This window comes from Mobula birostris, chromosome 25 (genome assembly GCF_030028105.1).
Source record: "Mobula birostris isolate sMobBir1 chromosome 25, sMobBir1.hap1, whole genome shotgun sequence".
Classification (NCBI taxonomy): Eukaryota; Metazoa; Chordata; class Chondrichthyes; order Myliobatiformes; family Myliobatidae; genus Mobula; species Mobula birostris.
This window is the reverse complement of record NC_092394.1, coordinates 14,067,007-14,093,884: the sequence shown is the minus strand read 5'-3', so window position 1 is coordinate 14,093,884 and position 26,878 is coordinate 14,067,007. Positions and strand designations below refer to the sequence as shown.

The 26,878-nt window shown below is 41.6% G+C and overlaps 1 protein-coding gene across 1 annotated transcript in view; it reads right to left on the bottom strand.

Moving 5' to 3' along the window:
- sgsm2 (small G protein signaling modulator 2) overlaps positions 1 to 26,878 on the bottom strand; it is a 274,118-nt gene that overhangs the window by 207,183 nt on the left and 40,057 nt on the right. The window contains exon 2 of the mRNA XM_072242777.1: positions 22,118 to 22,193. Within this exon, the coding sequence (XP_072098878.1) occupies positions 22,118 to 22,193 (76 nt within the window). The remainder of the gene's footprint in view (positions 1 to 22,117; positions 22,194 to 26,878) is intronic.

Below are 26,878 nucleotides of genomic sequence, written 5' to 3'. Positions count from 1 at the left end.
GTTTCCTACCGTAGCCCTGTACTCAACCTCATCTCCCTTGCTGATGCATCCAACTATGGCAGAGTCATCCGAAAAATTCTGAAAATGACAAGACTCTGTGCAGTAGTTGAAGTCAGAGGTGTAAATGGTGAAGAGAAAGGGAGACAAGACAGCATTCTTCAGATGAAAATACACATTATTATACGCATTATTGCAGCCCTCACTTTTTAGTTGCTAATCTCTTACAGTGAGAACGTGAATTCCAGTTCTAGAGTCTCCAGCATTTACCTTACCAGTTCTTTTCAGAATCTAAATTAACCCCACTAGCTAGGTGACAGCCAATTTCACTTCAAGCATGCAAGTCTCCCACACAATGGCTTCTCACCCCTCTGACTGCTCCACTTCTATCAGTTTTATCAGGTCTGCACTGCTCATTTTCCAAAACTACGAAGGGGGTCACAAAAACAATTAATACCAGAAGAATTCAGTGGCTTAAGCAGCAACGGTGGGGGGGGGGGGGGGGGTCATGGCCATTTTAGAATAAAACATAGATTAGTTGAGGTGTGGCTTATTTGCCAGATGGAAGCAACTTCCACCGTGTCGATTGTGATTGATACAGTTAAAAACCAATGGAAAGCCACCCTTGCCATTGGTTGACTTGTGCATCGTGGGGCCTAGTGTCCAGTTTCAAACACTCCCCGGGTATAAAGAGTAACAACTGTGGAACGTACCCTCTCCCTCTCCCCTTTGTCTAAGTCGTGCTGCACAGAACCTTCGGGAAGGTATGCTCCATCCGCTCTTTTATCTGTTACGGTAATTGAAGATTTAGTTCTGTAATTTATGTAACTTGGGGGAACTTAAATGTTTGGTTGAATTTTTAAACTCAGATTAATATGCTTATTTACAGCCAGAGTTTTCTGTCTCACTCATCAAACCTGTGAACCTGCTTTCATGTTACAATAGTACAGCACAGTGCAGGCCCAACTGCCCACAACATTTTGCTGATCTTTTAACCAACTCTAAGATTAATCTAAACCTTGCAACCCACGTGGCCCTCTATTTTACTATCATTCATGTGCTTACGAGCCTCTTAATTGTTCCTATTGTATCTGCCTCTACCACCAACCCAAGTTCCACACATCCACCACTCTGCATCAGGGCCAAAAGACTTATTTCTCCCAAGCTCAGCTCAAAGCAGAGGGAGTGTTGATGCAAGTAGAGGTTAGTGTATTGTTGGGCCTGCTGTTCACTGTGGAGGCAAGAAATAGTTGGAAATGGAAGGGGGGGCAGGGCCTTACATTTAATTTGTTTACCTGCACTGCACTTTCTCTGTAGCTGTGACTCTGCAAATTGCAGGAAGGCAATTGTTAAGCTAATGTCCAGGCAAGGATAGTTTACAGATAGTGTTCAGTCAACCCAAACTAGAGAGGTCTTTGAAGAGCAGATCTTGCCTTTGCACAGCAAGGGGCCAGAGCCACTTGGTGTACAGAGACACGATAAGACACAAGTGAAGGATTCTAGAGTAACACTTACTATTGGTCAGTTATTTTCATTCTGAAGTATTATTGACCTTTAATGAATAAACTCTATTGGCTATTAATACCTGTAACATCATTGTGATTGGTGATTATACAAATAAGGAATTTGAACATCCAGAAAGTTACCAATTGGTCAATATCTGCACCTAACTAGTCAATTTCTGTATAAAAATGTACTTTCTTTGTTCAAATTTCAGATCAGTGCGGTGACAGGGGCACAAAAAATGATGTATGATTGAGGAATGAATGTGAGTTTTCAGAGTCCAGTTGATCGCTGACAACACCACACTGCATTCTGTATTGTCTTCTTTGTACTAACCCAACATACCTGGTGTTAGGAATGGCCTATCTACATACAATAGCATTTCAATGCATCTCAGTAAACATAATAAACCCATTCCATTGCACATTAATTTTTTAATAATCTGTGTGGACACTTGAAGTGAGTAACGTGGACTTCTGGTCCATATAGGAGGAAGCTTTATTGAAATAGTTAAACAGGTTTCCTGTCATGGCTGTGGGATGTTCCAGCCATTTTGAAAACCTAGAGGATAGTGACTTGACCACCATTCTATAAACAGCCCCACAAATACAATCTTAAACAATAATTTTGCTTCAGGGACCACAAGTTGGCCATCACTTCACTTTCTTCTGCAATATTGTTCTAAGGTTGTGAAAGAGACAATCCACAAAGGATGTTAGTATATCCATACATACATTCACATTTATTTATTATTGTGGTTTATAGTATTTTATTCACTGCAATGTACTGCTGCCGCAAAATAACATAACTCACAGCCTGTGTCAGTTATATTATACCTGATTCTAAGACCCTTCGGCCCATAATGTTGTGCCGACCTTTTAACCTACTCTACGATCAATCTAACCCTTCCATCCCACGTAGCCCTCCATTTTTCTTTCATCCATGTGCCTAACAGTCTCTTAAATGTCCCTAATGTATCTGCTTCCACCACTACCCCTTGCAGGATTTTCCATGCACTCATCACTGTGTGTAAAGAAACATATCTCTGACTTCCTCCCTATACTTTCCTTCAATCACCTTCAAATCATGCTTCCTAACACTAGTTACTTCCACCCTGGGAAAATGTCTCATGCTGCACACCCAATGAATGCCCCTTGGTACACCTCTGCCAAGTCACCTCTCATCCTCCTTCACCCCAAACAGAAAATCCCTGGTTCACTAAACTTATCTTCAACTCCTTCGCTATTCTTGTCTACGATTCATGGATTCTCTGTTCCCTTGTTCCTCCTGAATTGCCTTGCCCCATCTTGGAGCAATCTACCTGCTCAACTACAACAAACAAGATGATGAATGGTAAAGAGCAGCCAAGCCTCCTCGCAAAGCTCGCAAGATTAAGGTGTCTATCACCGATCAACACTATCCAATGTTATACACACAAAGCACTGGAGGAACTCAGCAGATCAGACAGCATCTTTGGAAGTGAATAAACAGTCAACGTTTTGGGCTGAGACCCTTCTTTAGGACTGGAAAGGAAGGGGCAAAGATGCCAGAATAAAAAAGTGTTGGGGGGGGGGGGCGAAGGAGGATAACCAGAAGATGGTAGATGAAGCTGGGTGGGTGAGAAAGGTAAAGGGCTGGAGAGGAAGGAATTTGATAGGATAGGAGAAAGGGAAGGAGGATAGGACCCAGGGGGAGGTGATAGGCAGGTGAGAAAAGCTAAGAGGCCAGAGAGGGGAATAGAAGAGGAGGAAAGGGGGAGTGGGATTTTTTTTTAAACTAGAAAGAGAAATCAATATTCATGCCAACAGGTTGGAGGTATCTAGATAGAATAAAAGGTGGCATTGCTCCTCCATCCTGAGGGTGGCCTCATTGTGGACCAAAAGGAGGCCATGGACTGACATGTCAGATGATAACAGGAATCAGAATTAAAATATTTGACCACCAGGAAGTTCTATTTTTGGCAAATGGAGCAGAGGTGCTCAATGAAGTGGTCTCCCAATTCCAACGTTTTGCAGTTGGCCCTTGTCCTCAGTGTGTTCCCAGTTTCTGAACAATTGCAACTTTCCTCTTAATATCTACATACTAAAACCTAAGCTTGGCACATCTAATCATCCTCAACATTTTCATTGTTACATGGGCAGCCGGGTAGCATAGTGGTTAGCACAACGCTTTACAGTACCAGCGACCGGGGTTCAATTCCCGCTGCTCTCTATAAGGAGTCTATACATTCTCCCCGTAACCACAAGCTTTTCCTCTAGGTACTCCAGTTTCCTCCCACAGTCCAGAAACGTTGGTAAGGTAACTGGTCATTGTAAATTGTCCCAAGATTAGGCTAGGGTTAAATCGGGGGTTGCTGGGCAGCATGAATCAAAGGGCCGGAAGGGCCTGTCCTGCACTGCATCTCAATAAAGTAAATGAATAAATATGTATACGAGATCATCAGTATCATTCTAGATTCCAATGAATATTATATTTTGTGATTCAGATCAATAAATCAAACGAAAGTGGGTGGGAATGCAAGTTGTGAGTTGGATGTAGAGGCATTAAGATGAATTTGACTAGTTGATTGATTGAGCAGATACACGGGAGATGCAATGTAACATAGAATGATGTGAAATTGTTCATATCTTTTTCTACATGGGAACCTCTCAGTTTTAACTGCTCAATAACTGCTGGAGGGGAGGAGAAGATGGCAGCGCAACGCAGCGCGTGCGGCCGCTGCGAATTGGTATCATATTTGTGAAGCAAGATGCCGTGCACAATCCTGATTTGATAGAGACAGACGTGAAGAAGCACGGAGGAACATCTGGAGAAACTTCTGAAATGCCTGCTTCACTGCCGCTGCTACGGTGCGATCGAGAATCTCCGGAGGGGAAGGCCCCAAATCCTCAGTTTTGCCTATTGCCTGTTGCTGGGGCCGGGGTCGAAGCGCTTGGCAGAGATGGTGCTCAGTGTTGGAGAACTGGTTGGAGGCTCGAAGTTTTCAGACAGACTCGGAGTCGGACTGTGGTCGGGTGCTTCCAGGATGCTGCATCGGCAAGTTTGTGGCACTGGAAGCTCATGGCAGGAAGAGCTTTCTTCCTTCAACGGTCTGCGTGAGATGATGGGACTTTCGAGAGACTTTGAGTTTTTTTTTACCGTGCCCATGGTCTGTTCTTCTATCAAATTATGGTATTGCTTTGTACTGTTGTAACTATATGTTATAATTATCTGGTTTTTGTCAGTTTTTTTGTCTTGGTTTGTCTTGTGTTTCTGTGATATCATTCTGGAGGAACAAATTGTATCATTTCTTAATGCATGCATTACTAAATGACAATAAAAGAGGACTGCGTGTCCTCATAATCTAATCTAATAATCTAATATGGAGAGGGTGCATTCAGGAGGGTACTGATCACCAAGCCCCTTCAATTGAAGCACACCAGTGTCATGAGAAAGTGGTGGAAGGTGCACAGAACCTCTCAAACCATACACCCACCCACCCACTCTGTCAAGACACCAAAGCTGCAACACAGTCTAAGAATTTCAAGCACCCCAGAACCCACAGGAGAGATGAGAAGATTACCACAACATTTTGGTTACCTAGTCTTTAACATACGATTCGCAGCAGTGAGAGGTGTCTGCTGGTGGTGTAGTGGCATTCGCACCAGATTTTGGAGTGAGAGATCCCTGGTTTGAATCCGGCTGGTTCCTTGCAAAACTTCCACTCGTGCTGGGTTGAGCACTGAGCTAGGAACTCGGCCGCTTAAAAACAAACACTAAAGAAACAGCAAGGTTGCTGCTCCATGCGCCAAACTGGCACAGCGAGGGATTTCTCAGAAGTGACTTTGCCTCTCTATTTGTTATCAACCAACAGATCTAATAACAAGTCAGAAATACTAATGAATCATTGTCAACATGCATTAGTGAGTTTTGGATAAATCAGATCTCTGATTCTGTATAATGACTGCAGTTTCCATTATGGAGAGACTAATAGAGCTGTTGATTCACTATCCACTTGTCTTTATGTATGGGCTCCAAGACCACATTCTCCTCATAAACAAATGATTGTAGGTTCCTGCCCAACTCCAGACACTTGAGTAAATTCACTGCACTACAGTAGGAGTGCTGTACTCAGAAATATCTGCTCATTTTTTCCTCATGTTAAAGTGACCCACTATTTGCCAACGCAAGAGATCCCAAAGATTGGAGGAATTAATCTTGACCAACAAGTACCCATCCCTCCAAAAAGGACCACAACCTTACCACGGTTTGGGGGCTTGTGTGCCTCAGTGACCCGGAGAGCTATGCTGGCTGGTGTCAGGGCCTTGCTTTGACTCTTGGTAGAGTCACCCATGCCAAACAGGTCAAAGGGTAGAGGCCAGACTAAGAGTGGTCCATCAGTCTTCCAGATTTGGGGGCTTAGCTCAGGGCCAACAATCCTGATAGCAAACCAGAACTGTTACAGAAACAGTAATGAAGAATTCTTCTACATCTGACTGTGATGGTATTCCTGAGTTTCCACCCAGAACTTGCATGACTGACAGTAGTGAAAACTGAGCTACTGACACGATGAAGAAAGCCCTGAACACCACCAGAGATGGAGGACCTCCATGGCTACCCTTAACCCCATCGGTGTAACAGGCAATTAGTAGGTAACAAGCACCCATCAACAAATTTCTGAAAAGGATATCTAGATACCCCATTTTCATTTTCAAATGATCAAGTGGATAACAAAAGTTAGAGTAAATACCCAGAACTGATCATTCTTACCTCAACAAGATGAAAATTTACTGAAATACCTACTACTTTATTAATAATTAACAACATCAATTCTATATCCAGAACTAGCACTTAAAGCCAGATGTACACATACAAACATAAATACTTTACTGTATGAAACAGATACCTCTAGATAGATTTGATCTAGAGACTCATGTTTGTGGAGGGAGAAAAAAGTGAAAGACTGCAGGCTAAAAGTGAGCAAGGCTGCTTCTGCCAAATACAGATAGGGTATAATTGACAGTTGAAAGTAATTACCTAATCCAAAATATCTTGGGCTCAGATCCTCCATTTGGCAGGACAGAGGTGATGTTTATTCAGACCACTTCAGCAACAAGTTAATAGACCATACAGATTCATGAGGCTCCAGCTACACATAATGGACTGGGAGATCAAAAGGGGGATTAAGGTCGTGTAAAAAAAAGCTTGCTCTGTGCAGAGAGCCTCACCTTTTCAAGCCATGGTTCAGAATAAAAGCATTATATATTATACAGTCTACACCAAGCCCTGTGAGTAGTTTCCTTTTCACCAAACAATACAAAATAATTAGCATGGTTTTACAGTGGTGTTAAAATAGCAACTGTATTAATAATAGATGCTGTGAAAAGAATGCACAGCATTAGGGCACGACAGATTTATAATGAGTCAAAACAGCAAAAAGAATTCAAGTATAATTTTCCTACTGCAGATACAATGCCACAGGTGGTATGGTAATTCTTGTGAGATTACTCAAGAAAGCAAGACTCCAGTCAGTCTAGTCTATCCAATGAATATGCAATTCCTAATTGCCAACATTATTGTCCTATTTAGAGATGCAGTGCAGAACAGGCCCTTTTCGGCCCAACAAGGCACACCGTCAACCAATCCAGCTATTTATCACTAGTCTAATCACAGGACGATCAACAACGGCCAATTATCCTACTAACCAATTATCCTCGCAAACAACAGAAATTCTGCAGATGCTGGAAACTCTTCCTACAGTTAGTCCTGACGAAGGGTCTCAGCCTGAAACATCGACTGTACCTCTTCCTAGAGATGCTGCCTGGCCTGCTGCGTTCACCAGCAACTTCAATGTGTGTTGCTTGAACCAATTATCCTACTAGCTAACCATGTCTTTGGACTGTGGGAGGAAACTGGAGCGCCCGGAAGAAACCCACTCACAGGAAGGACGTACAAACTTCTTACAGACAGCGTTGGAGTTGAACTTCCAGCTCCAGCACAAGTTGTAATATTGTTGCACTAAACGCTACAGTACTGTTTTCATTTTTATAATTGGGAAAACCACAAGCCCATTATGAAAGGCATCGTCAACTGGTATTTTACTTATTGAGATACAGCACGGAATAGATGTTTCCAGCCCTTCGAGGCACACTACCCAGCAATCCCCGATTTAACCCTAGCCTAATCACTGAACAATTTACAATGACCAATTAACCTATGTGGTTACAGGGAAAGCGTGTAAATCCCTTACAGGCAGCAGCAAGAATTGAACCCATGTTGCTGGTACTGTAAAGCATTATGCTAACCATTACACTCCCGTGCCACCCTTGGTTCTGACATCAGAATAAACTTAAAAACAAGTCTGAAATACTAATGCATTATTGTCAACATGCATCAGTGAGTTTTGGATAAAACAAATCTCTTTTTCCATATAATGACTGCAGTTTCCACTATGGAGAGTCTAATAGGGCCGTGGATTAAAAAAAATCAGGACCACACTTTTCTCTTTTTATCAGGTTTTAAGTATTCATAAGCAATGCCCAAATAGAAAATAATCATAAGGCATTGCAAACCTGCAGAGCCAAACTCCGTGACAGATTTCCCCTCTATTTGCAATGCCACAAGATTCTCAAAACAAAGTTTATTATTGAAAATTAAAAATGTCAGTATTCTCTGGCCAGCCAATCTGCAATACCTACTTTATGCATGGACAGAAGGTTGAAAAAAAACATAACTAAGCCAGTGCATTTAGTGGCCAGCACTCAGTTTTCATCCTTTGTAACTTGAGCTCATCTGGCTGTGTGTTATCTTGCACCAGGTCCTGTTCAGCTATTAACCCCTCATTTCTAGTCCAGCAACTGAATTCTTTTTTTTAAATCCTTGGTGAACCCATGCATTTTCCACCTCTGTATCCTCTTCTAGTCCTATAAACAACTGGAGATTACTTTTCAAAATCCAGGTTATTGTGCTTTCCTGATTTTCATTGCTTCCACATCAGCGGATACACCTTAACCATCAGGTTCTTGAACCAGTGTGGATAACTTCACTCACCCCAACACTGAACTGCTTCCACAACCTATGGGCCTGCTTTTAAGGATTCTACAAGTTGCATTCTTGGTAAATATTGCTTATTTTTATTATTATTATTACTTCTTTTCTTTTTGCATTTGCACAATGTTGTCTTTTTTCAAAATCAGATTTATTATCACCAGCATATATTGTGAAATTTGTTAACTTAGCAGCAGCCGTACAATGCAATACATGATAATGAAAATAAATAAATCAATTGAAGTATATATGTATGTTAAGTAGATTAAAATAGTGCAAAACTGAATTAATATACATCTTTTAAAATGGTGAGGTAGTTCATAGGTTCAATAAACATTTAGGAATCATATGGCAGAGGGGAAGAAGCTGTTCCTGAATCCCACATTGGTTGTTAGTCTGTCTGTCATGTGCAGTTTTTTATTGATTCTATTGTGTTTCTTTCTATTTACAATGAATGCCTGCAAGAAAATGAATCTCAGGGTTGTATATGATGACCTACACATTCTTTGATAAAAAAAACTTACTTTGAATGTTGGCTACCCTTCCAACTGCTGGGGCCCTACACATGAACCTCCTTCTACAAACCTTATCCACTGGTTTATTTAAGGTGGCCCCTAAAACCTGCTTTATCTTCAAGATTAGATTTATTAGTCAAACGTACACTGGAACAGACAGTGAAGTGCGCCATTTGTGTTGACAGCCAGCACAGTCCGAGGATGTGCTGGGGCAAGCCACAAGTGTTGCCACACTTTAGACGCCCACGTATTTTGTCCACAATATTCAGCAAACAACACACAGCCAACATACAAGACAAACAAAACAACAGCAAAACAAACACCTTCCTGTCCCCATGAGGTCATGACACCCTGTTAACCTTGGACCTCCAACCCCAGCATCATCAGGCCTCTGACCTCCAGACTTCAGCACCCCCGACCCATAATGTCATCTTCTCTGAATCATATTCTATAACACCCTTAATTACTTCTCATTTTGGTATTTAGAAATGCTGCTGTGAATGGCCAAGTAAAGGAAATTTTTGTTTTAAATTCACCCGTCTATGCCCTGGATACTTTTTACTTTTTTTTCCTCTCAGGCGGGACAATGTTTGTCAAAAGTCTGGGGGGCGGGGGAAGTGATTCAACATTTCAATCCAATTTTTTGACATCAACAAAACAACAACACTTTCTAGCAGCTGTTGCTGTACACCAGTCTCAGCCATACACCTTGCCCACTCTTCCTGGAACCCCCAAGGTGAATGGGAGCAGCTCTCCTCCCACCAGAGTATTGATCAGGTAATTAAGCATAATTTAGGTATTTAATCACTGACCTCTGACCCTATGACCCAGTAATGCCACAAAGAAGTGCCTTAATATTGATCCTCAGTGGGACTGGGTAGTGTGCATAAAATTACACAATAAAAGTTTAGGATAATTCTATTTTAATAATTCAAGAGAGAATTATTAAATTCTGAGACCTTTATTAAGAGTTGAGACCTTCCATCAGGATGTGATGAAGGGTCTAGGCCCAATATGTCAACTCTTTATTCCTCTCCATAGATGCTGCCTGACCTGCTGAGATTTGTGTGTGTGTGTTACTCCGGATTTTCAGCATCGCTTGTGTTTTCATTTATTCAAATTAATTTAGTGCATACACAAGCAGGTCAGCATTTGTAATGGTGACCACAGGCAACAGGGCTGAAGTGCTTTGGTTAGGAATAATTTTATGGACAAAGAACAACTGGGAGATTTTGCACAGAAAATGGAGGAAATGGAATTCCAGAACAAGCCATGGATATCCTTGCCAAGAACTCAGCACAGAATACCACAGCCCAGGAACAAAGGAGGAGTTATTACAAAAGATAAATTTTTAGTTACATACTTTGTAAAGACTCAAACTGTTGATTCTGTGCATTATGGAATGTACACAAGGTAGTTTTTAATGTTTCTTTCAGTGGATACAATGTATTAAACAAACTAACAGTAACATCAGTTGACCATTTGTGTGTATTGGTATTTTAATAGAAGAGAACAAAGCAAGATTCAAACGAAGTATGAACAATTATAAATAAAGTAATTGATGAGTAGAACAGAAGCAAATGGTGAGAACACAGTGTGCTCAGCCTCCATGCCCTGCATAATGAACAACCTGCCAACACGCTACGTGGGTTCAGATACAAAGGTCTAACATTTAAGCAAAGTAGCAATGAAACAATTTCCACTGAGACTTCATCCGAGGGGAAAACAGGAGAAACACAAGACTGGAGACTATAACTTAAACTGCAAGAAATGTCTCGCACTGAACTATCCATGGTGCTGAAAACTGACCGATCAATAACATAAAGAGTGCAAATGCACAATCTCACAATCAATTCTCCAAATCTAACAGCGCGATAACAATATGATATTGATGATATGTACAAGGAATGACATTTTAAAAATCCAGAGTGAATAAAAATTACATTTCATTATCTATTTTAGTCCTAAAGGCATTGTTGGCCCCTTCATCTAAAGATTTGACATTCAAGACCAAAAGGAATGAAACTTTCCCTGCTATTCAACCAAAGTAAACCAACTTCCTGAGCACCTACATGGCAGTCACCTTGTAGCCAATAGTGACACTGCTAATATACTGTTTGAGCCAAAGATGCATTTTGTCACCAAAACTATTTTCTTCCAGCTCCATCACCTGTTTGTGCTGTTTCTCCCTTCCAGTTAAAATCTCAGTCCACATCTCTGTCAGCTCTTAGTCTGATTTCTCTGCTGTCCCGCCTAGCCACAAATTAGAAGGACCTATATCTTGTATTTTACTAACTTCAACACAAACCAAGCAGTCAAACCAATCCCAAACTTTCCCAGATGTACATGCCTAAGTAAACTGGCTTCAAGACATTTGTCCTCACACTAATATCATTCCTTGAACTTGACTCATTGTACCACCACGATGCCATCTATCTATGCAACCTCACTGATACAATTCACCTTCCTCCTCACTGTGCTCTACTGCCCCTAAAATACAACCAAGTTGTGTTGGAAAGAGTCCACAGGTCAGGCCCAATGTCTGTGCAGATAGAAGCAGAGAAACCAGTCTTCTTCGATCATTATGCTCAATCTCCTGGAAATTAGTCAGTAAATCCAATCTTTTTGCCAAACCTTGATTTTAAAAGGTTTTATGGAATCCAAACCTAATTCTCCCTCTCCCCCTTCCTCCCTCCCCACCACCACAGTTATCTGACCTGCTGAGTATTTCCAACATTTTCTGATTTAATTTCAGATCATCAGCATCTGCAATTTTAATTGCTATTTTTTCCTACCTAAATCTCATCTTTTGGGAAATCCCTTGGATAACAGTTGGGCAGCTGGTGAAAAGGCTGAGCACGGTTTTCCCTGGTTGACCTTAAGCTGGTGTAAGATTCTTTGCTTACTATCGGCATACTTTGCTCCAACCTGTGATGTGTTTAAAAGGAGATCTTTATAAAATATGAGGAGGCGGCTGTTTGCAAATCCAAAATATACCCATCACCTCAGCAGCTGTGCTCACTCATTAACAGATTCGCTTTAGGTATTAATTCTGGCCATTTCCACTTTATAAAACTTACAATAGAATTACACACTTCCCAAATCTTGACAGATGACTTGCTTTGATTTAAAAGGGTAAGAGTATAATATTAACAGCATGTGATTTTTGTTCCTCTGATGCATATATTGAATTAAACCCAATACTGCAGGGAAACAGACCAGTGTTCTGCACCATAATGTATTTGTGATGATACCGTTACCAACTCCATGGACATTGATATTCGGGGTATCACAGCAGTACATCAAAAGAATAGGGCTCATACGGGGTTAAATAGGTAGGCAGATGTCTCAGCTTCAGAATCAGGTTTAATAACAGTTTTGAAAATTGTTCTTTTGCAGCAGTACAGTACAATACATAAAAAATACTGCAAGTTAAATTGAGATACATATTAAAACTACTAAATTAAATACATAGTGCAAAAAAGAGAACAAAAATAGTGAGGCAGTGTCCATGGGTTTTGCTCATTGTCCATTCAGAAATCTGATGGTGGTGCAGTAGAAGCTGTTTCTAAAATATTGAATGTGTGTCTTCAGGCTTCAATACTTCCTCCCTGATGGTAGTAATAAGAGAAAACATCCTGGGTGTTAGGAGTGCTTAATGACAGACCTTGCCTTTTGACGTTGTCCTCAATGCTGGGGATTTAGGGGTCTCTAGGAGATATTGGGAGCAAATAGAGAGAAACAAATGTAACTAGCAAAATAGTTTAGGTTAAGCGAGAGGTTAATGATGTGTAAAAAAATATAGCAACCTGCAAGGAACTGCAGTGGAAGTAGAATTATTAGCGAAAACATCAGAGAAGAGTTTAACTGGCATTTGGGCTGATCACATTTATGGGCTAAAAACCATTGGCAAGAATCTACTGGGAAAAGAGAAAGAACCAGCTGCTTGAAAGAGAGAAGCACTAAGGCATCTACTTCAGGAGGAAAAATGAAAATGCAGATTATTTAAATTTAATGAGACTAAAATACGTTGTGGTACAAAGCAATTTAGCGGTCCGAGTGCATGCAATTAAAAAAAAGATTAGCATTAGGTACAGCACGTAATTAGGAATGTTAACATTTATTGCAAGCAAATTAGGTCTAAAAGTAGGTCTAATGCAAGTTCTGGAGACCATAGCTGGAATGCTGAGAGCAGGGTTGGGCTCTGTACAAGTATGGATATACTTGCATCAGAGGCAATACCAAGGAGGCTCATTAGGGTGATTGCTGTGATGAAGGGAGTTATTGTGCAAAGAGAGAATGAGAGAATGGATTTTAGATGGACCTACTGTATAATTTTTGGAGATTAGATGAATGAAACATCTTACTGAGGTTTAAGATTCTGGCCAGGATTGACATGGTGAACACTGAGGTGATGCCTCCTCACTTGGTTCTGCCAATGAGTTTCAAAACAGGGGATCACTCATTTCAGATGAAGAGGCAAAGCCACTGAATATACTCAAGCTGGAGACTGACAAGACATTGAGATTACAGAGGAGTTGAGCATTTACAGGGAGAGACAAAAAAAAGATTTTGTTTGTCACAAATACATTGCAGCATACAGTGAAATGCCCCATTTTGCATCAAATCTACTCATCAAGGATCGTACCTGCAAGTGTTGCCACACCTCCAGTGCTAACATAGCATCCCCACAACTCACTAACACCAACTCAAACATTTTTTTGGAATGTGGGAGGAAACTGGAGCACACAGAGGAAGCCCACTTGGTCATGGGAAGAACACACAGACTCCTTACAGACAGCAGTGGGAGATGAACCCCAATCTTGCAGTCACTGCTAAGAAGTACTGCGCTAACTGCTTTGTCACCATGCCAGTCACCAAACAGGGAAAATAGATATCAAAACCAATATCCAATTAATCTTAATCTCCCTTATTGAATGGCAGTGCAGGGCTTGATGGCAACTGCCTTTTCTAATGTTATGAAAAAAATCAACTAAAAATCAAAATACAAAGAAAATTCTGGTAATGTCATCAGATCAGGCAGCAATGAGAGAGAAAGAACAATAATCACTCTTGTCAAAGTCCCTGCCACTGCGAAGTCAATTGTACATTTGTATGCAGTGAGCATGCTTGTTCTTCTCATAAATCCTTTTGAGGAATGCTTAACCCACTTGCTGCGTCTTTCAGCTCTGCTTCTTCAGCTGCATCACATGGAAAACATAAGCAATTGCAAGTATATATGATTTCCAACCTGACCCACTTTGCTCATCTTCTGAAGCTACTGATAGCTAAGAAAAAGAGGAAAAAAGTAAATCTGACCTAGACGTCATGCAAAATGATCCATTGATCATAGGCATAGATGTATGTTTTCCACACTAATATACACTCAGTGATTACTTTATTAGGTACAGGAATGGAACCCAGTATGTTCTTCTGCTGCTGTAGCCCATCCACTTCAGGTTCGATGTGCTGTGCATTCAGGGATGCTCTTCTGCACACCACTGTTATGATGTGTGGTTACTTGAGTTACTGTCGCCTTCCTGTCAGTTTGAACCAGTCTGGCCATTCTCCTCTGACCTCTCTCATTAACAAGGTGTTTTCACCCACAGAACTGCCGCTCACTGCATGGTTTCTGGTTTAATCGCACCATTCTCAGGCCATGACCCTTCATCAGATGATTTCAGGTCTCAGACCAAAACATCAGGGCATTTATTCCCCTCCATAGATGCTGCCTGACTTGCTGAATTCCTCCAGAGTTGTGTGTGTGTTGCTCTGGATGTCCAACATGTGCAGAATCTCGTGTTTGTGAATACAAAATCCAGAACTTACCATCAGACATTGATATCCAGTAAAAGTAGCAGAGAAATGACATACAAGCATTATGAGCACGTTTGTGACTACAACTGTAACTGTTTGTAACTGTCAGATAATCTCCGCAAACCAATCAGATTAGTTTGCAAAGTAATGTTACAGCTCACTAAAACTCCAGTTAGACCCCACTTGGAATGTCATGATTAATTCTGGTCACCTCATTATTGGAAGGATGTGGAAGCTTTGGAGGATGCAGAGGAGAGTTTGCAGGATGCACATCTTATGAGGATAGATTGACTGAGCTAGGGCTTTTCTCTTTGGAGCAAAAGAGGATGAGAGGTGACTTCATACATGTGTAACAGGATGATAACAGGCATAACAACACGCATAAAAAATGCTGGTGAACGCAGCAGGCCAGGCAGCATCTATAGGAAGAGGTACAGTTGACGTTTCAGGCCGAGAATCTTCGTCAGGACTAACTGAAAGAAGAGCTAGTAAGAGATTTGAAAGTTGGAGGGGGAAAAGGAAATCCAAAATGATAGGAGAAGACAGGAGGGGGAGGGATGGAGCCAAGAGCTGGACAGGTGATTGGCAAAAGGGATATGAGAGGATCATGGGACAGGAGGCCCAGGGAGAAGGAAAAGGGGGAGGGGGAAGCCCACAGGATGGGCAAGGAGTATAATGAGAGGGACAGAGGGAGAAAAAGAGGGAGAAAAAAATATATAATAATAATAATAAAATAAATAAACAACAGATGGGGTACGAAGGGGAGGAGGGGCATTAACGGAAGTTAGAGAAGTCAATGTTCATGCCATCAGGTTGGAGGCTACCCAGACGGAATATAAGGTGTTGTTCCTCCAACCTGAGTGTGGCTTCATCTTGACAATGGATAACAGGCATAGATCGATTTGGGCAGGGGTGGTCAGAAGTAATTTTTTTTGATTATATAAACAGAGTGGTGGGTGTGTGGAATGCCCTGCTAGGGATAGTGGTAGAGGCAAATATATTAGGGGTACTTAAGAGACTTTTAGATTGGCATGTGGACGATAGAAAAATGGAAGGCTGTGAGAGAGGGGAAGGATTAGATTGATCTTGGAGTAGGTTAAAAGGTCAGCACAACATCATGGTCAAAGAGCCTGTACTGAGCTGTACTGTTCTGTGTTCTGCAACCAGTTCCATCTGTCTATGTTTAACACACAAAAACAAAAATCAGGAAAGCAAACTGATCATCTCAAAACTTATGGGGTAATTCACCCTGGTCTAATTTTAAGATACTTTTCTCTCCCCTTTCATCCTGCATTCTGAGGAAGTAGCCTGATCTATCAAATATTTCTGACATAAATTCCACAGTAAGACATCTTGGAGAGCTGTTCCAAATAGAGATATATTCCCATTAAGGATGTGTATCCTCTCTACAGCCCCCAGAGTGGCATAGAGCACTCCAGATGGGCTCCAGCTAGAGTCCTATAGAGGTACAACATTGTTCCCATGCCTTTGTTGTCTAGATGAATAAGCCGCTTTGTACTGTTTTTTCGGAAGACGACAAATCGTTTCTCCGTCTCCAAATCAGTTCCTTTAACGTTTATGGAGAGGAACAGTTGGCCATGGTACAGTGATTTCCTTCAATTAGCTCCAAGTGCATCAGGGGCATCTGCACAGCTACATCACAATTGTATTTGTCGCAGGAGGTAGCCCTGGGGAGCTCTTGGCAACTGCTCAAGTTTTACTGCATATAAAGCGGATTGTGAAGACAGACAACTTTCTCTTTGTCGCATAAGCAGACTTGTATTGTAGACAGAATCAGACTCGCTCATTATGAAACACATGCTTCCATGGGGTTAAGTTCAAAACTTTACAAGTTGACACATTTAGAAATTTAATACCCACTTTCCACAGCTAAACTATTTCTAGAAACAACCAGTATTGTTCTGCAATTTTTTTAATGTTTCTATTTATTATACCAATCATAACCATCACCCACTTTGCCACTGCCCTGCTGAGTGCCCAGTCAGCTTGGAGAGAGTACACTGCCAGACAGAAATGTTGCAGCCTGAGTCTTCAGAATCAGAGCTTAAGATATTTAGAGATACAGCACATTATCAGGCCCTTTTGTCCCAATGAGACAGAACTGCACAATTACACCCCTGTGACCAATTAACCTACCAGCCCCTACATCTTTGGAAAGAGGGAAGAATTCAGAGCTTCCAGAGAAAACTAATGCAGTCACACAGAGAGAACGTACGACTCCTTACAGGAAACCCTCACAGTCACGGGGAGAATGTACAAACTCCTTACAGACCATGGTGGGTGTTGAACCCAAGTCACTGGTGCTATTAAGCATTAGGCTAACCGCCAAGCTACCATGTGGCTGATTATGGCCATTAAAGCTCGGCACCCTTAAGTCCATTGTCAATCAGAAATGTCCCAGGAAACATGATTGGGAAATAAGCACTAAGTGCTTGTAATGAGGCACGACAAAAAGATGATTCTTAGCTTATCATGTGAACTGCAAGGACAAGGCCAAATTCGGCAGCTGCAATTCTTTTGCTTAGTCTTATTCACAAATATCTACATTTACAATGATGTCAGGACAAGAATCAAAAAAGGTTAGATTCAAAAAGGCAACTATTGGCTACGTTATAGATGAAAGTAACTCGAGGAAAGCCAGAGGATTTTAGATGGTTTTGTGTGTATCACACTCTGCAGTAGCCCAAAAATATGTTTAATGACACATGCCTCAGCACTACAGTTTTCTTGTGTAGGGTGTTGAGAAGCCTGTGTGTTTTATCAGACTTGGATCATGATATACTGTATCTCAAGGCGGCAAGTATGAGGAGTAGAGTAGAATAGATAAATTATATATTTTTTTTATTTACTGGGCTACAGCGCAGAATAGGCTTTTCTGACCCTTTGAGCCGTGCCGTCCAGCAACCCCCGATTTAATCTTTGCCTAATCACAGGACAATTTAGAAGGACCAATTAACATCTTTGGACTGTGGGACGAAACCCACGTGGGCACAGAGAGAATGTACAAACCCGACTCCTGATGTGCCTAACCCGTTTTGCTCGGTTTTTGTGCGGGAAGAAGGATTTGGGGGGTCAATGTGCCTCTTCCGTTTTTGTTTGTTTTTTGTGTGGGGAAGTGGGATTTGGGGGTTGATGTGCCCGATCTGTTTTGCTTGGTTTTTGTGCGGGAGGGGGGGATTGGGGTTGGTGGCCTGTGCCTTATCTGTTCATTTTTTTTGTGGGGAGGTGGGTTTTGGTGGGGTTGATGATTGTGCTGCCTTTCCTTTTTACACGGCTACCTGGAGAAGTGGAACATTTCAAAGTTGTATACTTTGATAATAAAGGAACCTTTGCACCTTACAGACAGCAGTAGGAAATGAACCTGGGTCGCTGGTACTGTAAAGCGTTGCGCTAACCACGAAGCTACCGCGTAGGACATGCAAAAATTGTATCACTGTTCGAACTTTATTAGATTTTGACCCCAGTGGGTTTAACAGAGGTGCAAAGTCACCACTGAACAGGCAATAGCAACAAAGTTCCGTAATTAATAAGTAAACCCTCAACATTTCGATTCATAATTTCTGTTCCTTGATAGCACTGAACTCTCAGAGGAAACCTAGTCCACACCGCATGATGCTCCACCACCATCAAGCTGAACATGGACAGAACAGCATCTTTCCTTTGTGATGATTACCTGGTGAGGACAAGATTGCAGTCCTGGGCACCGTGGGGAAGGGGAAAATACAATTATCCTCCATAAACTAAACACTTAAGGGTGCTTTCTAAGGAGCCATTGCAACACTCACAGCAGCCAGCCAGAGAAGTGATAGAATACTATCTAAAGATGAGCAACTTCATCCTGGCTGACTAGTTAGCTACATGGTAATGAGTAGAGGCTCATCAGCCCAACAACTGTTTCATTATTCTGTTAACCTTCCCAATGCCGCATGTTTAACATCCATTCGATGGACTTTTCCTCCACAGAGCCAAGTTCCTACTCAAGTTAAAAATATTCCCATGTACTGCAGAGGCAATAAAGATTTGCTTCAAAGGAATTAAGACCATAAGATATAGGAGCAGAATCAGGTTATTTGGCTCATCAAGTCTTCTCCTGTAACCTTTGACATCCTTATTAATCAAGAACCTCATCATCAACCTCCGCTGTAAATATACTTAATGATTTGGCCTCCACAACCGCCTGTGACAATGAATCTCACAGATTTACCACACTTTGGTTAAAGAAATTCCTCCTCATCTCTGTTCTAAACGGATGCCCCTCTATTCTGAGGCTGTACCTTCCAGTTCTAGACCTCCTCCACTATAGGAAACATCTTCTCCACATCTACTCTATTTAGGCCTTTCAACATTCGGTATGTTTCAATAAGATCCTTTCCCCCTCCTCCACTCTTCTGTACTCCAGCAAATACAGGTCCAAAGCCAAACACTCCTCACATGCTAAGCCTTTCAATCCCGAAATCACTTTTGTGAACCTCCTTTGAATCATCTCCAATATAAGCAGATGCTTACTTAGAAAAAGGGCCCAAAACTGCTCACAGTACTCCAAGTGCAGTCTGGCCAGTGTCTTATAAAGTCTCAGCACTACATGTTAGCTTTTATGTTCTAGTCCTTTCAAAATGAATACTAACATTGCATTTGGTTTCCTTACCACTGACTCAACCAACAAGTTAACCACACGAGGGTTCCCAAGTCCCTTGGTACTGCTGAGTTTCGAATTTTCTACCCAAGTAGAGAACAGCCATGTCTTTATTCCTTCTACCAAATTGCATGACCATACACTTCACTACATTCTATTCCATCTGCCACTTCTTTGCCCATTCTTCCAATCTGTCTACATCATTCTGCAGACTCCTTGCTTTCTCAACACTACCTTCCCCTCCACCTATATTTGCATTGTCCGCAAACATGGCCACAAACCATCAATTCCTTCATCCAAAATGTCATACTTCAGTGGTCTGGTATTTACTCTCTGTTCTTTTACAGGTTGCACATCTGAAAAAACTTTTTGTATCCTCTTTTATATTATTGGCTAGGTTACCTTTATACTTATTTTTTTCTGCCTTTATGGCTTTTAGCTGCCTCCTGTTGGCTTTTAAAAGCTTCCCAATCCTTTACCTTCCTACAAATTTTGAGATATTTTATGATCTCTCTTTTGCTTTCATACTGTCTTTGACTTCCCTTGTCAGTCATGGTTGCCTCCTCCTCCTCCCTTTAGGATACTTCATCTTTGGGATGCATCTTTCTTGTGCCTTCCAAATTTCCCCCATTGCTGTTCTGCTGTCATCCCTGCTACTGACCCTTCCAATCAACCAAGGCCAGCTCCTTTCTCATGCCTCTGTAATTTCCTTTACTCCACTGTAATATAGATACATGCAGTTTTAGCTTCCCCTTCTCAAACTGCAGGGTGAATTCTATCAAATTATGAGCACTGGCCCCTATGGGATCCTTTACGTTAAGTTCCCTAATCAAATCTCGATCCTTACATAACACTCAATCCAGAACTGCCACCCCCTAGTGAGCTCAACCACTAGCTGCTCGAAAACAGCATCTCATAGGTAGGCATTATACAAATTCCTTCCCTTCGAATCCAGCACCAACCTGATTTTCTCAATCTACCAGAATATTGAAATCCTCCATGACTATCGCAGCATTGCCCTTTTTACACACCTTTTCTATCTCCCTTTATAATTTGTAGCCCACATCCCGGCTACTGTTCGGAGACCTGTATGTAACTTCTATTAGGGAGTTTGTACCCTTGCAGTATCTTAACTCTACCCACAAGGATTCTACGTCTTTTGATCTCGAGTCACCTCTTTCTAAGGATTTGATTTCATTTTTTACCAACAGAGCCGCCCCACCCCCTCTGCCAACCTGCCTGTCCTTTTGTTACAAAGTGTGTCATTCTGTGTTAAGCTCACAACTATCACTTTCTTTTAGGCATGATTCAGTGATGTCCACATCAAACCAGCTGATCTCTAACTGTGCTGCAAGATCATCTACTTTATTCAGTATACTGCATGCATTCAAATATAACTGCATTCGCCCTTTTCGATTTTGGCCCCATGTTACACTAACTCATCCCACTTACTGCAATTTTGCCCTGACACCTGCCTGTCCTTCCTCACAGTCTCACGACACATGACTTATAGTGGCATATCAACTATCCCATCCTCAGCCCTATCATTCTGATTCCCACCCTCTGCCAAATCCCTCCCCAACAGCCCTAGCAAACCTGATCACAAGGATATTGGTCCCCCTTGGGTGCAGGTGTAACCCATCCTTTTTGTACAGTTTAATCCAAAGGTTACTATCCTGGAGATCCTGCTTTCCAGCTTTCCACCCAGCTCCCTGAAAATCTCTCTTCAGGCCTTCCTGTCTTTTTCTAACCATGTCATTGGTGCCACTATGTACCATGACTTCTGGTTGTTCACACTCTCCCTTTAGCAGCGGACCTGATTCAAGACATCCCTGACCTTGGCACCTGGGAGGCAACATACCATCTGGATGTCTCTTTCACAGCCACCCTCCAACCCCACAAGCAATATCCAAAGCAGTTTATTTATTATTGAGGGGTATCGCTGAAGGGGTAGTCTGCACTGGCTGCCTATTCCCTTGTGACACCCAGGTACCTGCAGCTTAGGGTTAACTACCTCCCTGCAACTCCTATCTGTCACCTCCTCATTTTCTGGTGTGAGCCGAAGGTCATCCAACTGCAGCTCCAGTTCCTCTAAGCTGCAGCCAATGTAGTTATCAGAGAGACCGGAGGTCTCCCAAAGTTCCCGCATCTCATACAAAGGAAATCTCCAGGCGCATTCTCAGTGCACTGGCAATGTACTAATAAAGGGAAAAAATTACTAGAAACTCCACTTGCTTGCCCAGGCATGTTGTCACCCAAGCCTCTTGAGCCAAAGCCTGAACGATGGCCACCCCGTTTATGCATTGCTTCTTTTTATTGGCCCCTGCCAAGTGCCTAATAGATATCTATAACTGCAGCCCACCAAAAAGCCCCGAAAGCACCTGAGATCGTTTTATATCTCCCGCTGCCTCAGCAATGAGAGACCTCTTGTGCTGTTTGCAGCCATCCAGAATACTACGTGAGTTCATTGAATTGTTTAAGAATCATACACAAAATATACACATTCAAATGCAAACATGCACTTGCATCCATAATATACCTAATCCAATTATTTACTTCAACCTATACTTTTAATGCCAGACAAGTTGGCTTTGATGCCACTTACTACACAAGCCAATGATGTGGCTGCTGTCTTCATGAACAAACTTCCTGGTGACAGCTTCTTCCATAATTTGCTTCACCTGCAATGGAAATAAAATACATTCATTATAAACCTTAGGATAGTTTTTCAAAGAGCAAGTTTATTGTATTATATACACTCAGTGGCCACTTTATTAGGTACATCTGTGCTCATTAATGTGAATAATTAATCAGTCAATCTTGTGGCAGCAACTCCATGCATTAAAGTATGCAGGCATGGTCGAGAGGTTCAGCTGTTGTTCAGAACGAACATCAAAATGGGGAAGAGATGTGATTGATCATGGTGCCAGAGGATGTGGTTTGATCATCTCAAACCGCTGATCTGGGATTTCATGCACAGCAAACTCTAGAGCTTACAGAGAACGGTGCAAGCAAAAAAAAACAATGAACGGCAGTTCTGTAGGCAAAAATCCCTTGCTCATGAGAGGGTTCAGAGGAGAATGGCAAGACTGGCTCAACCTGATAACAGTAACGCAAATAACCACATGTTACACCAGTAGTGTTCAGAGGAGCATCTCTGAATGCACAATACATCAACCTTGGAGTTAATGGGCTACAGCAGCAAAAGACCATGCTGGGTTCCACTCCTGTAGCTAATAAATTGGCCACTGTGTAAAAATATTGATCAAATGATTAGTTTCTTTTCTGTTAGCTCAGGACACAGTGGGGGAGGTTGTCTAGCCTCCATTTGCTACAATTCATACAATGTCCACTGTCATGTTTGGACCTGATCCCTGGGGTCATGAGATTGCAGCTCTACTAACTGTGCCACTATGCTGCTAACGTTCCATCAACTATAACATATATTAGAATATTTCAAGCTATTGAAGGATACTTCAGAAATTAATGCTCATTGTTTTTTTCCCCCAATCACCGACAATTTCCTTAAATAATTTTGTCCAGTGGATGTTCTGTTGTGGTTGCCTAAATTGGAGTTAGTTCTTCAGACTGCTCTAAGGCTGGTCCCAAGTGTCTGAGGTTTGAGATCTCTTTGCTATTTTAATACGTAGCAATATACTTTTTCTGAACAAAGTGATTTCTAAATGAATGGAGGATGACTGAAATTATGGCTTGTTGTTGCAGGGAATAGAAATGGAACACAATTAGCATTACTCTGTGATAGGCCAAAGAAATGGCATGGATTATACCCCATGATAAATAAATATAATGTATGATAAATATATTGCTTTAATAGAGGACAGGCTCATTTTTTAAGAAAATTGCATTATTAGACTGGAATGGCAAAACCACTTAGCCAACAGTGCAAGATAGAATCTGCTCTTTAAATTTCTTGTTGCTCAAACCATATATCAAAACATGTTCAGGGCACGCATACCATCTGAAAATTGACTATGCAATTTTAAAATTCATGGAAGTTACCTAATGTCTGTAGAACGTAGATTTGAGTACAAACCACACATATTTAAAAATAACTGCATGTATAGTTAGTGAGGCTGTAGGTTGCAGAGTGCATTTCACAGCTAAAAACACCCACGTAACTGCAGCTATCAGTCATGTTCTGGCAGGATCCCTGGACATATTCCCTGCAAGATGCTCATTTGTCCAAAAGCTTGGGGAGAAACAAATGGCTTAGCTTTTGAAAAAGCACCTGGGCAATCCAACAGAACCAAATACTCCTTTTAAACACACATCAAGGCCAAATAGTTTAAGATGGTTGTAGGAATACTGAATAAGTCACATTAATAACTGACCTTGCATTGCTAAATTTATGTTGAACATAGTATCAACAAAATATTGTAATGCATGTGCAGTTTAGAACAGTTATGATCCAGAACACACTGCCATTAAGACTGGTAGAACCCAAGTTAAAATCAGATTTAATATCACCAGTATACGTCAAAAAATTTGTTGCTTTGTGGCAGCAGTACATAATAAAAACTATAAGTACATATTAAAAAATAAATTAAATAAACAGTGCACAAAGAAATGGGAATAAAAATATACTGAAGAATTGTCACACACAACATGCTGGAGAAACTCGGAGAGCCTGGCAGCATCTATAGAAAAGAGTTGACAGCAGACGTTTCGGGCTGAGACTCTTCATCTGGACTGAAAGGGAAGGGTAAAGATGCCTGAATTAAAAGGTGGGAGAGGGGCTACCTGGAAGGTGATAGGTGATTCCAGATGGTGGGAAAGGTCACGGGTGGGAATAGAGAGAATCTGATAGGAGAGGAGAATGGACGTTTTTTAGTACAAAAATCAGCAGATGCTGGAAGTCCAAGAAATACACACAAAATCCTGGAGGAACTCAGCAGGCCAGGCAGCATCATGCAAAAGAGTAAACAGTCAACGTTTCAGGCTGAGACCCTTCATCAGGACTTCTCGTGTTTGTACTAAGGAAGTGTTCAGAAATCTGATGTTGGAGGGAAGACGCCGCTCTGACAATACACAAGCTTTAGTTGGAAAGGGTGAGGAAGTCCTGCTTCAATTGTACATGGCTGGTGAAGTAAGGCAACACAGTACTGTGGCGGTTAGCGCGAATCTAATACTGAGCTATATTACCTTGAGCTGGGTGTTGAAGTTCAGAGCTCAACTCTGACGTCATCTGTAAGGAATTTGTACGTTCCACATGACTGTGTGGGTTTCCTCCAAATGCTCTGGTTTCCTCCCACAGTCCAAAGACTTGCTAGTTAGTAAGTTAATTGGTCATTGCAAATTGTCTTGTGATTAGACTAGGGTTAAATAGATGGTTTGCTGGGCAGCATGGCTCATTAGCTGAAAGTGCCCCTTCCGCATTGTATTTCTAAATAAACACACTGTGCTGTAAATAATATACAATATAAATTTCCTTCTAATTATTAGCAGCACAACTATTGAGAAAGCAAAGACTGTCGGAAATGAGAAACCCCATCTCTGACAGATAATTAGAAATAATCTTTTTTTCCTCAGCTCACGGTCGATTGTACTAAGGGTTTCTCCAGTTGGTAAAATAATCCGAAATACCTTGCTTGATGTAAACATTGGGTTGAAATCCTACAGTGCACGATAACAAAAGTGTCAATGGGAAATTAAGGCTTTGTGCTTCCTGCCACACTACAATTTCAATCCAATTATCGTTGTGGCAGATAGTGCTTGACAATGAAAGCTCCTCTACACTTAGCATCTTTAAATTAAACTCACCTTTCATGTAAAGTACAATTTTAATAGAACTCTGGAGAAATAAATACAACAGAATAAGCCTCAGCCAAAGCTCTCAATACCTTTCCAGCATTTGTGACATTTTCTGATTTACCTACTCATTTCACATGGAATATCGCCCTTCTCTGCTTTGTGTCAATGTTGTAGGAACCCAGACAGAAGGGACGAATTACTGATAACTCCTTGTTCTCTAAATCCAGATTCCTGCATGACTCAGTGCTGAAGATATCTTCAGGCTGAATATTAGCAAAGAGAGAAAAGAAGAGAAGCATACCCCTCTATTAGCCAGCAGAGCAGAAGTTGGCATTTCTTGATCACAAATCAATTGGGCCATGATCTTACTGAATGGTTGAGACATTAGTCTTGCTTCTAATTCTAAAAGTTCAAAGTAAATTTATCAAAGAATGCAGATGGCACCATGCACAACCCCAAAATTCATTTTCTTGTAGGCATTCACAGTAGATGCAGAGAAATACAATAGATTCAATGAAAAGCTTCACACAAACAACCAATGAAGACAAACTGTGCAAATACAAAAAATACAAACTGTAGCATCTTGTGAAGTTCTTGGGCAGGGGAGCAATGAAGATTATGGAAAGTTGTAAATTCATGGTTTATAGGTTGAATATCCCTTATCCGAAATACTCATGGCTGAAAGTCTTTCAGTGTTTGGACCACTTACATCTATATAATCAGATACCTTGGGGATAGGACCAAAATCCATTTACATTACATATACAGCTTATGCATATACCATAATGATAGTTTTATATCACGTTTTTAATAGCTATCGCTACCTTGGCCACCCAGCTGGACAGTCAGAGGCCATCATTCCCAACTCTGAATTTTGTGTTCTTCTGGTAAACAGTCTTCATCTTACACTCGCTCATCACACATATGTACAGGTGTAGCCATTCAGTGTGTTAGATTTTCATTAGCATCGATCTTGGCAAACTCATCAATGAATTTCTCAGCTGCTTCACGTTCAGCAGACACCATCACCACAAATCTTTAATTTGTTCAAGTTCATAGGACTAGATGCTTCAATCCCTCTGATGAGCAGATCCTAACTCGGGTAGCAGCATGGAGATCTTGAGGTGGGGCTTGGTGGGTGGCAGATACTTCCCGGGGGTCATCAGGTGGGCACCCCCTTTCTTAGATGTTTCATCTTTTTAAGCCCACTACATCTCCAGAGGGCTCAACAGTGCAACCCAGTGACCCAGGTTCACATCTGGCCACCCATGGGTCATTTTAGGGCCCAGCTGCTGTCACTCCTCTCCATCCATAACCAGCGGCTGCTTCGGTTAGCTACCACCAAGAGTTCTTTAATAAGCTTGCCGCCGGCCCTGACCTCAGACTCCTAGTCCCTTCAGCAATCTGACTACAGAAGTAGCCACAAATCCCCTGTGCCAACCTCTACTGGGAAAATCCGCACCTTTCATCCACACTGCTTAGCCCCTGCGGCCAGCTCAGCGTATCTCACACGTTTCTGCTCGTACGCCTCGCAGATGGCGTCGTCCCAGGGCCCTGAGAGCTCCGAGATTACCACAGCCTTCAGACTGCTGGA